At 41.5% G+C, this 14,833-nt stretch overlaps 4 protein-coding genes across 4 annotated transcripts; 1 reads left to right on the top strand and 3 right to left on the bottom strand.

The window, feature by feature from the left end:
• Positions 1-282: 282 nt before the first annotated feature.
• Positions 283-2,793, bottom strand: DNM1 (dynamin-related GTPase DNM1; the record flags this gene model as incomplete). Its single annotated transcript, XM_041700634.1, has 3 exons — positions 283-597; positions 658-2,631; positions 2,695-2,793. 3 exons carry the CDS (start codon positions 2,791-2,793, stop codon positions 283-285), a joined length of 2,388 nt encoding a protein of 795 aa, XP_041553599.1.
• A 737-nt stretch (positions 2,794-3,530) lies between these two features.
• On the bottom strand, positions 3,531-6,063 carry APUU_21836S (putative actin binding protein; the record flags this gene model as incomplete). Its single annotated transcript, XM_041700633.1, has 4 exons — positions 3,531-3,617; positions 3,704-5,542; positions 5,612-5,799; positions 5,859-6,063. The coding sequence occupies 4 exons, from the start codon at positions 6,061-6,063 to the stop codon at positions 3,531-3,533; spliced, it is 2,319 nt and encodes a 772-aa protein (XP_041553598.1).
• A 918-nt stretch (positions 6,064-6,981) lies between these two features.
• On the top strand, positions 6,982-9,236 carry AMD1 (AMP deaminase; the record flags this gene model as incomplete). The annotated part of the gene is made up of 2 exons (XM_041700632.1): positions 6,982-8,049; positions 8,112-9,236. The coding sequence occupies 2 exons, from the start codon at positions 6,982-6,984 to the stop codon at positions 9,234-9,236; spliced, it is 2,193 nt and encodes a 730-aa protein (XP_041553597.1).
• Positions 9,237-10,059: 823 nt separating this feature from the next.
• Positions 10,060-11,871, bottom strand: APUU_21835S (uncharacterized protein; the record flags this gene model as incomplete). Its single annotated transcript, XM_041700631.1, has 1 exon — positions 10,060-11,871. One exon carries the CDS (start codon positions 11,869-11,871, stop codon positions 10,060-10,062), a length of 1,812 nt encoding a protein of 603 aa, XP_041553596.1.
• Between the last annotated feature and the right edge of the window lie 2,962 nt (positions 11,872-14,833).

Genomic DNA, 14,833 nt, shown 5'->3' with positions numbered 1-14,833 from the left:
CCAAGCCAATTCAGCCGCATATATAAGCATTACCTATATATGGTGCTGAACTCGTTTTCCGTGCACCTTGTCTATCCTCGGGGTGCAGAAGTGTATATATCAATTTTGGGTCGTTATATGTATCATACGAACATATCCTACATGCCTTGTGTTTCCGCACAGGGTTTTCTTCAAATGGAGATGGAGTTATAATACAAAGATAATGCATCATGACCACAAGTTACTGTAACCAGGCCTGACACGCAGAAAACTGAAGAATCCAAGAACGCCCATTAAGTATACCTACAGGACTTCGCCAACAATCTTTGCCGCAGCCTTGTATGTCTCTAGCAATCTCTCGCACTTTTCCCTCTCGGCTTTGATGCCATCATCCTCATAAAGAAGCTCAGCAAAATACTCTTCTTTGTAGAGTTCGCTAACAAGCCGGTTTTGCACAACGTCTTTGCTATGGTTTACAAGAAGGTGCATGATGGCTTTTGGAACCTGATCCGCAATTGTCTCCCTCACGATGGTGAAATATGAAGAGATTAGCCTTCGAATCAACTCAGTTTCCATAAGTTCTCGGTCAGAGATGGCTGGCTCAGAATCATCCCTCAACTAAAAAGTTCCAGACGTGTTATTATATTGAGCAACAACAGGGGTAGGATTGATACTCACAAAGGAACCCACATCATTGTGTTCAGCCATTGCGGTGTAATCCTGCGAGTTCAACACAGGTGAAAGGATCTCTGTGCGCCGTGGATTAGGGCTGGTGTTGACTTCATGGGCGGGTTGTCTGTTTTGATTTTGACTCAGAGCAGAGGAAGTAGATGGTTGCGCACCGTCCTTGCCAAAAAAGTAATTCAAGAACGAATCGCGGGTGGAATTTGCACCTCCGAACGCGCCTTGTGCGCTGGAGTGCGTGCCATTTAAGCTGGCAGTAACCCCGCTCTCTTGGTTTTTACCAACGTGAGGAGACATGCCTCTAGTTCCTTTGTTAGATTGGGATCTGATAGGAAAGTGCTTGGCTTCTGATTGCTCTTCCTCTTCTTCAATATAGGCGGGCGTATTTCCGTTCGGGCCACCCAGTTCTTTAATTCGTCTCTTCTCTCGCTTGCGTCGGTCTTCCGCTAGCGCGGCCTTCCTCTCTTGCTCTTGTCTGCTTTGCATAATTGAAGACATTGCCGCAGCTGCACCGAGGAAATTTGGATGGTTCGTGTTGATGTAGGCCCTTTGTATTGAAATCAACGATTCCACGTACGTTGAACAAGGACCTAGTCTCTCACGAAGGAGATCCGACACGACTTCAATGAGCTTGCCTTGGAGGCGGGGGAAGCGGAGGAGTTCTTGCGACCCACAGGTATGGCATATCTTTATAAGCTCCTCGTAAACTAGCTCAACACACCTTTGGCTAGGAGGTTCGAGTAGCTTTATTTGAGGTTTCACGAGAAGGTCAAAAGCAAGCTCCGGCACAAAAAGGCTTGGGCGCGGCCCAGTCGAATTGCGAATGGCTGTCCTGATATCCGAAACTGAAAGGTTCTGTGTCGGCTCAATGGTATCAAGGGAATTTCCGAAAACAGAATTAAATATATAGTATATCCTAGCACCGCCACATAGCTCTTTGGTGGATATTTCAGATGAAGTTCCATCGATTGAAGATATAAACGAGGACGCGAATCGCGTCATCAGTTGTAGAATCAGAGACCCCCGATGTTCTTTACCACTGAATTGCTTGTTGCCATAGCTGGCAAGCTCTTGTTGTGTTTGGCCCATGAGAGTATTTAGGCGAGCTTTTATGTCAGGTAGGCGATCCCTTATATGTGACATTAGCGTCGAATTCAGCGTCTTCGCAAGAAACTGTGTACCGCATCGATTTGCCATGTTTCGATAGGCCGGGTGGTGTCGGAAGAAGTCGACTTCAGCGTGGAGGGCTTCCGATAAAGATTTGCCAGACTGGATATCTTGCTGGGACCTGTTAACCACTCCGATGAAGCCGAGCTTTAGCGGATACACACGGCCAGACAGAATGTCCATGGCATTAGTCCCATGATCCATGAGGTCCAATTTCGTCAAAACGCCAATTGTCCTCCGACCCATGGGATCTACCTGTCGGGCTAGCTTCAGAGACTCAGAGTTGACCAAATCGACATTTGCGGGTGAGACGGCTAGGATGATACTGTTTGGCTTCGCAATATATTCGAGAATCAAAGCACGGGTTTGCTTTTCAATATCCGACGGCTGGTCTCCAATTGGCACCTTGGTCAGACCTGGCAAATCAACCATTGTGAGGTTGAGCACATGAGGAGAAAATATCTTCAGGTTGATCGGCTGGCGGTTGATACCCTTATTATTCCCGGCTATTCTCGCGGTCTCAGCTTCGATCTCCTGCTTAACAAGAGCAAAATCGTCAAATTTGCGGCCCGGATGGTGATGGAACTCTGCCCACTCATTCTGTCCAGATACACTGGCGGCCGTATGCGGAATATGGACATCATCGCCTTCGGGTTTGTCCTGACGCTCACTAGGAATATTTATAAGTTGCAAGATCAAAGGTCTTCTAGTCACGATTCCGCTGCCCCTCGGAAGAAAGTCTCTTCCAACTATGTTTTCCAATACAGACGATTTTCCAGATGACTGCGAGCCGACCACAACCTGGTGAGAAGGTTAACATGAGATATCCCTGCTTTGATTGGTACTGGAATAAGCCACACTTACAATTTGCGGTAAATCAAGCGAGTCATTTCCAATGGTGTTAAAAACTAGGTCTTGCAATTTATTGACAGTAACCAATAGATCCTCCCCTAGGGCAGCCATTGTCCTTCTTGGGTTGATATATTGAGCTTGATACAACAGCCAGGTGCTCGGCGCGCCAGAGATGCGGATGTGAAATCAAGGCGAATAGTCATGTAATTAGACCAAAGTAGGGACGATACCGCGGCACGAAATCAGCGAGAGTGGCTGGTAGCCTTTGCCGCGTCTATGAACATGTGGTTGGAGATTTCTGGTCTCGTTTTAGTTGCTTCAAAGTTGCCGCTACTACACCTACCTACTCCGTCGTCCATGCTGCCGCAATTTAACAGCCACGTGACATTTGGCTTATATAAGCTTCTTGTTAACATAGTAAATTGCTCGGTCGAGAGAAACTACTGTTAATTAACACTGAACAGGGCAGTCCAAGCACTTTGCATACTAAATACCCACCAAGTCGTTAAACATTTACTAGAGACCCAAATATTTCCAATTTATGCATAGGGATAAAAAAAAAGGCGCCTAATGAAACCTTTCTACAACCGGTATCTCTGTTTTCGTTCGGATAATTATTGGTTTAAAATCAACCGGGTGGTCTCATCGGACAACTTTACTGATAGATAACAACTAATGCAGTTATATTCGATTGCTTATGTACTAAGTAACATCAAAGTTTGGTGTGAAAGAATGTCATACAGGTCCTGACACAAGACGATGGTTCTCACTTCAAGTTGGCTTCCGAAGTCTACAGACGTTTTAACAAAGCATTTCGAGAAACTCCGGTAAAAGAAAAGGATACTTCCCTAGCCATCAAGTTGAACATAGTTCGCTGGAAAAAGACCCGTCTTACCACGGTATTCACCTAGCCACCAATCATCATCGGGAAATTCCTAGTAGGGGACAATAATTAGCATATCTCGATTCAAGAAGTTTGGACAAAGCAGATGCGGGAGCGGAATCAAAAGAAGGGGCTTACAATGTTCGTGATTTCAGCATCCTCAGGGAAACTGAGCTCATTGTCCTCAGCAGCCTCATAATCGTAGAGAGCCTTTGCAGTAGGTTTGGCGCGTAAGCCTGGGACCTCTGTGGAACCGGCAACAGTCCCGGGGGAAAAGGCGTTGGGCGCAGGCTGCGTTTCAGATGGGGTGCGGTCCTGATGCTCACCCCCAATAATTTCAACATAATTGCTTGGGAAAAGCCCCCTTTCGCCTCGAGCATTTAGACCCAGCCACCAATCCTTGTCTACCATTTCGATTTCATTGACGTATTCGCCTTCTTTCAAATCCACCTCGTTATCCTCCGCCTTTTCATAGTCGTAATGCACAAGAGCCCGGATTTTTCTGAAATCGGCGTCACCAGTAGGTGCGGCATCTATTGCTATGTTTGCATCTTGGACACCACGGGGCTGACCCTCGTCGTCCGAAGGCCGTCGCTCTAGATTCTTCGTATGCTCGGTTACCGAAGGTGGATATTGTTCTTCGTTCTCATCTCTAGTGCCTCTCGCGACGGGCATGGCAACCTGAATTGGCGAACCTTCACCTTCAGAGTGATCCAGCGCGGGTGACTGGGGGGTTTGGGGCTGAGGGTCGGAAAGCTCGGGAGCCTGTGGCGCACGCGGGGCTTCAAATCCAGTACTATGCACTGAGGGAGAAGCAGGCAGCGAAGCATCAACATAGCTAGAGGTTTCCTTTGCTGTCCCTTGCGTGAGCTGGTCTCGGATAGCATTAACACTTTGTTGGGGTGCTATAGGCTCAATTGTTGAGCTTTCCACTGTAGCGGCGCCAGTGGTCTCATGGGGAATGCTTTCAACAGACTTTCCGGTGTGTGTTGTCTGGACAGGGGCCCATGTTTTCCCACTATAAGAGCTCTTCCAGTCCCCCCCGTTATTTTGGTTTGCAGCGGCGGATACGGGGCCGTTAGATGGCGTAATAGCAGCACCAGAATCCTGGCTGCGTTCTTTAGCCTTCCTTTCCGTCCAGAGTTGTGCAGGTGTCTTGCCTCCTTGGTCGGCAAAGGCTCGATTAGCACTTCCTACAGGGGCAGTGGGTGCTACACTTGCTCCGCTACCAGTGGGAAGAGGCGGCTTCGTGCCTGTAAATGCCGAGCCTCCACCAAGCCTGCTGGAAACCTTGGGCTTGGGCAATGATGTGAGCCGGCTTGATTGGTTGATATCTGACCCCGTGGTCGAAATGGGAGGCCGATCAAATGGAACAGGGGATTCTTTCGCTTTCGTCGCAGTCCCGTCTGCATTTTGCGCCTTAGCACGAATCGCAGCAATATCAACCTTTCCCACTGGTTCGTAAGCACCCTTTACAGGCTCTGGTCGATCATCCTTTAAGTTACCAGTCTCATGTGCCTGTCTCCTGATAGCGGCAATATCTACTTTGCCGATGGGCTGATACCCACCTTTGACAACATCTTCCTCTTCAGGATTTATGCCGCTGGAGTTCAAAGTTTGGTCGGTCTGTTTCCCCGACTTGAGTTCTTGTATGTTCACCCGAGTAGGTTGGTAAGCCGGCTGAACCTTTTCTAAATTTGTTCTAGTGATCGGAGGGGCATCAGGTCCCCATCCATCGTCATCACTCGATTTCACCCGTACGGGTAATGGGGCGACACTGGTCGAGCCTGCACTGATCCCTCCGGTGCGGAGAGGAGTAAAAACCGGCTTGCTGGATAAGGGGGGCTTGGGGGCAGAAGTGGTCGATTGCTCGGGCCTCGGGTTGTATTTTGCGCCTGACGAGTCGCCAACTTTCTGCATGACACCCTCTACTGTCAAGTCTGCATCTGAGCGAGCTGTTATTTGAACGTGGTAGCCCTAAAAACTCGCTGTCAGCATAAACCGATATATGATGCCTTCATCTCCTGAATCAAATTGGGGACTAACATGTAAAAATTTCGACACGGTGGACAAGTGGCTAGTAAAGTAGCCCTTTGTTCGTTCGGGAACTCCTTCCCCACACCACGCAATGAGGACGCTTTTAGGAAGCCCAGTATTCACATCCGTTACTTTCACGAAAGCGAATTGTATTTTTCCCTCCGAAAACTCCTCGATAAGATCAGCCAATTCGCCCTCTAAAGCGACATGTAAAGTTAGCTCAGCCGAGGGACATCCTGGGCGCACGGCCGCATACCTCCTGAATCCTGAACTTTAAGGATACTTTCTTTATTGCCAGCGTCCTGTTGAAACGCGCTCACGAGGGGTGTTGAAACCGAGAAGATTGCCCACTTTGCGTAGGTTGGAGAACCCCTTGCGCTTTCCGAAATAGAAGATTCGACTACCGACTGATAGCTCTTTGATATCGAGGCGCCATTGGCCGATAGATTGAGAGACGCCATGGTCAAACCCAACCTTCTATCTGAGCGAAAGACTTAGGGGACGTTTTGCGGGTAATCGGTAATCGCAGTGCAGACTGTATTATGAGAGAAGGATCAGTCACCGTCAGCTTCGGAATGTTGAGCAGACCTGGACAGCGCCTGGAACGTAATCGCGTGGTTCCACGATCCCCCACTTTCTGCTTCAGAAGAATTGAGGACAACCTTGAAAGGAGGCTCGGTATGAGACCTTTTAGTGGAGAGCTTGAACTTTGTTGATAAGTTGATGAGGAGCAAAATACGATCCTCGAACTGTTGCCTGGTCTAGGTCTCCTCCCAGGTAAGCTTGCTGTTCTTACGGAGGTGGAACCCAGGTACGTAGTTACCTACTACACACAGTAAGCTACGTATGTGTCTACTTAGTACTCCGTACGTCACAATGTGACACTAGTTTACCTGAGCACCGGAGCTCGGGAAAACAATTAACCAATACCCGCAGCTGGAGATAAGAACAGGGCAAATATGTTCAGGTGAAACTTGCTAGCCAAATGTTACATTATTTCTAAATGTTCCATATCTACTGAATATCATGGTTGAATATAAGTGGCAAGCACTGTTTCAATAATTTTCTGTCGCTGTAAGCTAGCAGAACCCTTGCATTTAACTGTCCTTCGTTTTTGTGACAAGTTTGCCGCACTGATATGAGGTAAAATCTTTAACTATATGTTCTTTATTCTTTTGATGGCTAACGGGTCCACCTTAGTTCACGCCTCTCTTGCTAGCACAATCTGCGAGGGAATTCCACATTGCGTCCCAAATAACGCGTTGGTGTCTCCAGTACTGTACGAAAGGGGTGCATCGGGGCCATGGTCCAGGAACCCGACAACAGCATCGCATTGTAGACGAACCCAACCACGATAAACCGAGTAACAGACAGAAAATATGGATGAAAGACGCCCTGGTGGGCTGAGTGTTGGGGAGTCAAGAGAAGTTCTTCCAAGGGACAGGCAACTGAGGACACCTACATACGATTATGCATTTGAAAAATCAATGAGCCATGCAGAAGCAAAGCTTTTTTATCAAAGCCAATCTATCGTTCCGTCAAATAATCATCAAAATGTCGGCACCAATCCAGTTCACTTCCCACCTTCAGATCAGTACGGACATCATTCCATGGCTGGCGATTCCCAGTATGTCGGTGACAATTTGGGAGCCCCCCGTGGCATTATGAATCTAGCCTCCGATGACGACACAGTTACCTCGGAATTGAATGTTATTTGCCACAAGATTCGGAGCTTGCTGGAGTTGAGATCGAAGTATATTCGACTCTCACTGCAGACTCTTGGGGACAATCCAAATAATACTCCAGGCTGGACGGTATACCCCCCTCCACCAGAACCGGCCTGGGGCGAAGACAAAGAAACTGCGAAGTCGAATAATGAGTATGGCGCAAAACACCGGAAGAGAAAGATGGGCGAAAGTATCGGTGAAGACTTTTGCCTTGCTGACTGCCTACCGCTTCCGGGAGAGTCTGACTGGGTATTCAGGTTAGATGAGAACAGCGTTTACCAGGTTTACGAAAGCTATGGAACATCTGACTTGGGGAAGCCCGTGGTCGAAATTCCGTCCCTGCGGGACTTCTATATGGACCTGGATTCCGTGATCGATGTTTCAACAGACGGGCCTGCAAAGAGCTTTTCCTTTAAACGACTTTCTTATTTGGAAGGGAAATTCCAGCTCTATTCGCTATTAAATGAGTACCAGGAAATTGCAGATAGCAAAAAAGTACCTCATAGGGATTTCTATAACGTTCGAAAAGTCGACACCCACGTTCATCACTCAGCATGCATGAATCAGAAGCACCTTCTCCGCTTCATCAAAAGCAAAATGAAAAAGTCTCCAGATGAAGTCGTTCTGTTCAGGGACGGCAAGCATTTGACACTTAAAGAAGTCTTTGAGAGTATCAACCTTACCGCCTATGACTTAAGTATCGATACTCTTGATATGCATGTATGTTGTGCTATGTATGCTTGGTTTCTTACTTATTTATAATAGTCACTAATACTCCATAGGCACACACAGATTCCTTTCATCGGTTTGACAAATTCAATCTTAAATACAACCCGGTTGGAGAGTCTCGGTTACGAGAAATTTTTTTAAAGACTGACAATTACATAAAGGGGCGATATCTAGCAGAGATAACGAAAGAAGTTATCTCCGATTTGGAATCAAGCAAATATCAAATGGTGGAATGGCGCATTTCTATTTACGGAAGATCGATTCAGGAATGGGACAAACTTGCAGCCTGGGTTGTGGACAACAAGCTATTTTCGCCCAATGTTCGCTGGCTCATCCAGGTACCTCGACTATATGACGTCTACAAATCTAGTGGGATGATGGAAAATTTCGAACAAGTAATCACGAATGTCTTCCAGCCCCTATTCGAAGTGACGAAGGATCCGAGCAGCCATCCTAAATTACACATCTTCCTACAGCGTGTTATCGGCTTTGATAGTGTCGACGATGAGAGCAAAGCTGAGCGCCGTCTGTATAGGAAGTATCCAATTCCGAGGGAGTGGAATACCAAACAAAACCCTCCCTACACTTATTGGATTTACTTTATGTTCGCTAACATGGCGTCTCTCAATTTTTGGCGACAGCGGCGTGGTTTTAATACATTTGTCCTCAGGCCACACTGTGGCGAAGCCGGGGACCCCGACCATCTTGCAGTTGGTTTCCTCTGTTGCCATAGTATTAGCCATGGGATTTTACTTCGAAAAGTCCCACTGCTGCAATATTTGTTTTACCTCGACCAAATCGGTATCGCAATGTCACCTCTCAGCAATAATGCTCTATTCCTCACATACGACAAGAATCCATGCGCTCACTTCTTCAAAAGAGGTTTAAATGTGTCGTTGTCCACGGATGATCCACTGCAGTTTGCCTTCACAAAAGAACCTCTGATCGAGGAATATTCTGTGGCAGCGCAGATCTACAAGTTCAGTGCAGTGGATATGTGCGAGTTGGCTAAGCATTCCGTAGAGCAGTGTGGCTTCGAACTTTCTCTAAAAGAGAGATGGCTTGGTTCAAACTGCTCTCTAGCTGGGGTTGCGGGTAACAATGTTGCGAAAAGCAACGTCCCGGATATTCGAGAATCATTCCGTCATGAAACGCTTATCGGGGAGCTGGCATTGTAAGTCATTTGCATCCCAAGCGCTTGCCTCACTGTTTCCTCAGGCGAACAAAATTGAATCCACCATGCGAGGTGGGAAAATACAAATCCGGCTAATCTACCAACTACTCGTCAGGATTGAGCGGTATTCTGCGCAGAATACTGATGACGGGATGGCACCAATAGTTGGCTATGGATTGCATACCGCATCTACGCAAAAACCGTCTCTAACGGATCAAATTACATGTCAGTATGCGGCTGCCTTGCGGATAGACCAAGGATTCTCACTTGCACTATAGTTACGGAACCGAGCCCCCCAGTAAGCTCTTTAGCCCTTTCGGACACCGACGGGCCCAAACACCCATCCATTCAATCCCTTATTACCGATGCAAATGATTATGATGCATTGGATTCCTTGGATCCAGCCCAATCCCTTTCCACATCAGGCATTTCCAGTGGGTTGGGCTCCGACAACAAATCCAATCCAATAGCCACGGCCGATGGGCCACCAGAGCAGAAAATTTTCCCAGGTATTGTGCATGAAAGGGCTCAACGCAGTAATGTATCGGGCCGGACAATCATTGATAATAGTCAGAATGAGGGGGGTTGAAGTAGCCGCTCAACATTTCAAGAATATAAGCTATACCTGAAGCTTACCTCAAAGAGTCGTGGGTTAACTGTCAGCACATAACGTTAATAGCCAGTGAAGGCCATTTCGAGGCTACTTGGTTATATTAGATATCACCGCCGCTGGTCTAAGACGTCTTTCCTATGAGAATTGCTCGTCGAGCACCGAGAGGGCACCCGGTGGCCAGTTTAACTTCAAGCCCGTTGTTCAGCCCGCTGCATCAAACTGCCCAGCTCCCCTTGCGTTCGCGTACACCCCATGTCTGGTGGTAATGACCTTCCTCGGAAATTTGAGGGTGTCGGCGCACCCATTCATGAATATACAACCGCAGCGCGGTCCACCTCATACATACCCCATTCGTTTCACTCCTGTAGGTAACGTCGTGCACGCCGACATGGCCCTTAGCGTCCGAGTTTGGATCGTCTGCCCTGAGTGTCGCCACTGGTAACCCAGAAACCTTACTTAGTTCATGGTCATAGTAGCGGGCAACACTAGGGTAGCCTAGTGACAGATAATCATATATTTGCGTGACAAATCTGTCATCGAATTCCTGGTTGTATTTTTCATCATGTTTGGCATCGTCCCTCGGGAGTCGAATGGTGAAATGGGAATGTTGGTGGCATTGGTGCGGAGGTCTGGCCCGGTATGATTGTTCTAAGACCCTTTTTTGTGTATCCTCGTCAAACCCGTGTCTCCGGGTAATCAACCTCGGTAGTGAAGATTTAGAGAGCCGTGAGTCATGATTGTTTGGTTTGCAGGTCCCATTCCAAAGGCCACCGCGATCGAGTCCAACGGAAAAGCGCGCGCTGGAGCACCAAAGCCCAGTGGACGATGAGAATGTGGTCTGGTCCTGGTTGCTCCCGGTTATATGGATTCCTTCACATATTGTGCTTTCCGGTGTCAAGCTTTGTGGGAATTCAATGTCGCTTCCGAGCATTGGCGGGCGGAACGTCTGTCTCAATTGTGTCAAGGGACGGTTTATATCCCAACCATCGTCACGATTTACTACCTCCAAGGTTTTCGCATGCGAATTGTGTTCTCCTCTAGTGGTAAGGTAATGGCGCCTATCCATACCGGCTTCTTCCTTGTGTCTGCGCAAAAACTCGAGTTCTGAGGGAAGATCTGCAGATGAGGCGCGCCTGTTTATCCTAAACATGAGCCCTTTTTCATGCATATCGAAGTCATCCTCATATGACGACTCTTCATCCTTGTCGATGGCAAAATGATCGACAGGCTGGTAGACCTGCTCATTCGGGAATGCCGCTAGTGCTTGCTCCTTTAGTTGACTTTCTGAAGCATTGGTTGGAGAGTTGATAATATGATCTAGGGGGGAAGGTTCGTGACCTATATTTGGTCGACGGGCTGGAGGCTGAGGCGGGGAACAGTGTAGCCGTGGCGGATTTGATTCACTGGATCCTTCACTGCCACTGGAGGGTATGGCCGGTAGGTCGGGTACACGAAAAGAATGTCTCCTTGTTTCCTGGCGTCGCAGAAGACTGGAGTATGAAAATAGAGATTCCTGTAGTATATCGGCATTCACTTGTATTGGATTGGGGGTCTTGGCAGTATTGTGCAAGCTTGGTGTTTCGGCCTCGAGCCTGGAGAAGCTGTCATGATTAAATAGCCTTTTCCTTGGGCTAAATGAGTGTCTAGCAGTCTCCATTAGCTGGGGTGTGAACCTCCTCGTTCGCTGCGCTTTACCGCGCGAGTTTGCGGTTGATGGTGTGGTGTGTACTATTTCCGGTAATGTTGACACATGTACATGTTCACTGCTGCTCCTTCTGGCGGGGATCGCAGTCTGGCCCGTCTGCCACAGTTGAGGGGGCTGCCCGGGCTGGCTACAGGCAAAGGGTCCCTTTGTGGACGAAGTGGTATCAAATTCGGATATCTGTCTGTCCCCGTGGTTTGAGCGCACATGTTGTTCTGCATGATCATTATTTTGATGTTGCTTTGAACTGCGTGAGGATGTCTCAATGGGCTCGGGTAAGAACTTCCGCGGCTTCCTCCTCATTGTCCCGAGGGGTTGAGACATGTTCTTTGGCTATATTGTTTAGGGCTTCCCGGGGGAAGTACGCGGGGGAGTAAAACAAAAGAGCCCCAGGACTCGGTGTGAGTTTTCTAAGCATTCCAGATAGAAGGCGGAGGAGTTACCATGCACAATATGTATTGCCCTGGGGAGACCTGCCTATTGGTTATTGGGTGTATGGTGTACTTTGTCGCGTAGTGTACCGGTATAGTACACCTGATAAATATTAAGCCACGAGAAGCTGATGATTACTAATTACTGTTACTATCTAGGCCCGGTAATGAACTAGAGTGTGGTTTATTAGATAATAATAAAGCCCTAACTTTATTAATTAATTGTTTTATTTAATATATTTATCTAAATAGCTAATATGAGGCCTGATTGATTATTTAAAACAATAATTTAAATATATATTTTTGTTATAAGCTTATCTTTAATATCCCGCACTACTTACTATTATTAATATTAACTCCTCTAGTTATTATTATTACTGTTTTGTCGCAAGACGGCGATCTTGATGATATTGGTGAAGTATTTGTGGCAGTACTGTTACCTACCATGTCAATATCCAAAGCTTATCTTCATTAATTTCCCTAAATTCTTTATCTAGTACTGATTTAGATTAGCTTATTAGTTAATTAGTTATTTTAGTACTGTTATTTCTATCTAACTACTTATTTTAATCAATAGATTATTTTTATTAATTTTAATATTTCTATAAACTTGTAGGATTGTTAGGATGGTTAAAGATGATTCCTTAATTAAAGCGAGCGGCCGGGTAGAAATAGTAATACTAGAATAACTAATTAACTAATAAACTAGTCTGAATCAGTACTAGATAAAGAATTTAAGGAAATTAATAAAGATAAGCTTTAAATATTAATATAGTAGGTAGTAGTACAGCTATAAATATAGATTAAATTAAGAATATAATAATCTTATTAAGTATAGAAATAAAATAAAATATTAGAGAAAGAAAAGCTTAAAGTAAGACTTAATAAATAGAGTAAAAGATAAAGTAAAGTATAAAATAAATAAAAAAATAGGAAATATATAATATAAACTTAAAGTAATCTTAATAAATAAGAGAAGTGATATAAAAGACTTAAAGTAATCTTAATAAATAATAAATTTAAAAAAAAAGATATAATAAGTTATAAGTTAAAAAGATTTTATAAAACTTTAAAATTAGTAATAATATCTTTAAATCTAATAAGATTTACTTTATAAAATTATTAATTGTATTTAAGATTATATCTATATTAATAAATATAATATTTAGTAAAAGAAGTATATTTATATTTATAGAAGTATATATAATAATTAAGTATATATTTAACTTTATAATAATTATTATTATTAGAAAAATAGGTATCTAGTATAGCAGAAGGTTTTATATATTTATAAATATAAAAATTCATAATTAGAGATATAAACTTTAATTAAATAATAAAAATAACTAAATATATATTTTATAAAATAAATATATTAGATAACTTATATATAAATTATTTAATATAATAAGTAATAATAAAAAATCTTATATAATAAGATCTTAATTTAAAGAAAATATTAATAATAATAAATAGATTATAGTCTTTATATAAATAAAGATAAATTTATAATTTAGATTTAAATAATATAAATATATAATAAATATTATAAATATATTTTATTTAAATACTAGTAAATTTATATACTTTTTTTATATTAAAATAAGAGCTAAAGTCTTATTTAAAGAATTTATAAAATATATTTTTAAAAATATAAAGATTAAGACTAAATAATAATTAATAAGATATTTTATTAATAATAATACTTTTAAAGTCATTAATTATAATAATAATATTTAATAAAAAGTTTAATTATATATAGTAATCTATAATATAACTATAATAAAATATAATTTTAATAACTTATATTATATATTCTAATTAATTATTTATTTATAAATAATATATTATTATATAATATTAGATTATATTAACTACTTTATATATTACTTACTAAAAGATAGAGATAAACTTATAATTTTAATCTAAAATAATATAATAAAAAATATTTTAATTATAGAATTAAAGATATTATATTATTATTATATCTTAATATTTAGTAGTATAGATAGTTTTTTATCTTAAAAAAAAAACTAATTTATTTTATAAATTTTTTAATAATAATAAATAAAGTATTATATTTTTATTTATTTTTATAAATAACATAGAGAGTACTATTAGTATTATATATATTTTTTTTAAAAAAAAATAATAAAGATTAATTAAAAATTGATATAAAAATTATATTTTTATTTAATATTAATATTATATAATAGATAATATAGAATATACTTTTTTAAAAAAGAATTATTTTTAGAATTATTAATAATATTCTAGTATTTTATAAATAATAGCTTATTTTTAATAAAATAAAAAAATTTAGTATTAATATTATTCTTTAAAATATTAAAGATTATAATAGTTTAATAATTATTTAAATACTTATTTTTTAAATATTACTTAAATTTATTAGATAGCTTAATAGTTATAAAAATATAATAAATAAATATATATAATTTATCTAAATCTAAAGGATTAGTATTTTAATTATAGATAAATTTAATATCTTATTCTTAAATAAAATTTATAGATAAGTATAATAAAATATTAGAAATAATATTTACTCTTTTAGATTTATAGTAGATAATAAGTTTAAATTATTAAAGATATTAACTAATATATACTAATTAGTAATTTAGATTTTTAATAATAATTAATTAAAAAGAAGATTATTTTAATATATCTATAATAAATAAATAATTAGTATAAATAATTATAAGATATTTTAATAATTTAATATAATAATAAACTTTATATATAATTTAAATAAAATAAGAAATTTTAAGCTTTATTAACTAGTAGTTATACTTAGTACTAATAAATAATTAATTAAAAAATAAGATAAATAATACTTT

Source organism: Aspergillus puulaauensis, chromosome 2, assembly GCF_016861865.1.
Source record: "Aspergillus puulaauensis MK2 DNA, chromosome 2, nearly complete sequence".
Classification (NCBI taxonomy): domain Eukaryota; kingdom Fungi; phylum Ascomycota; class Eurotiomycetes; order Eurotiales; family Aspergillaceae; genus Aspergillus; species Aspergillus puulaauensis.
Note: the sequence above shows the minus strand (reverse complement) of the source record. Positions and strands in the feature narration are given on the sequence as shown.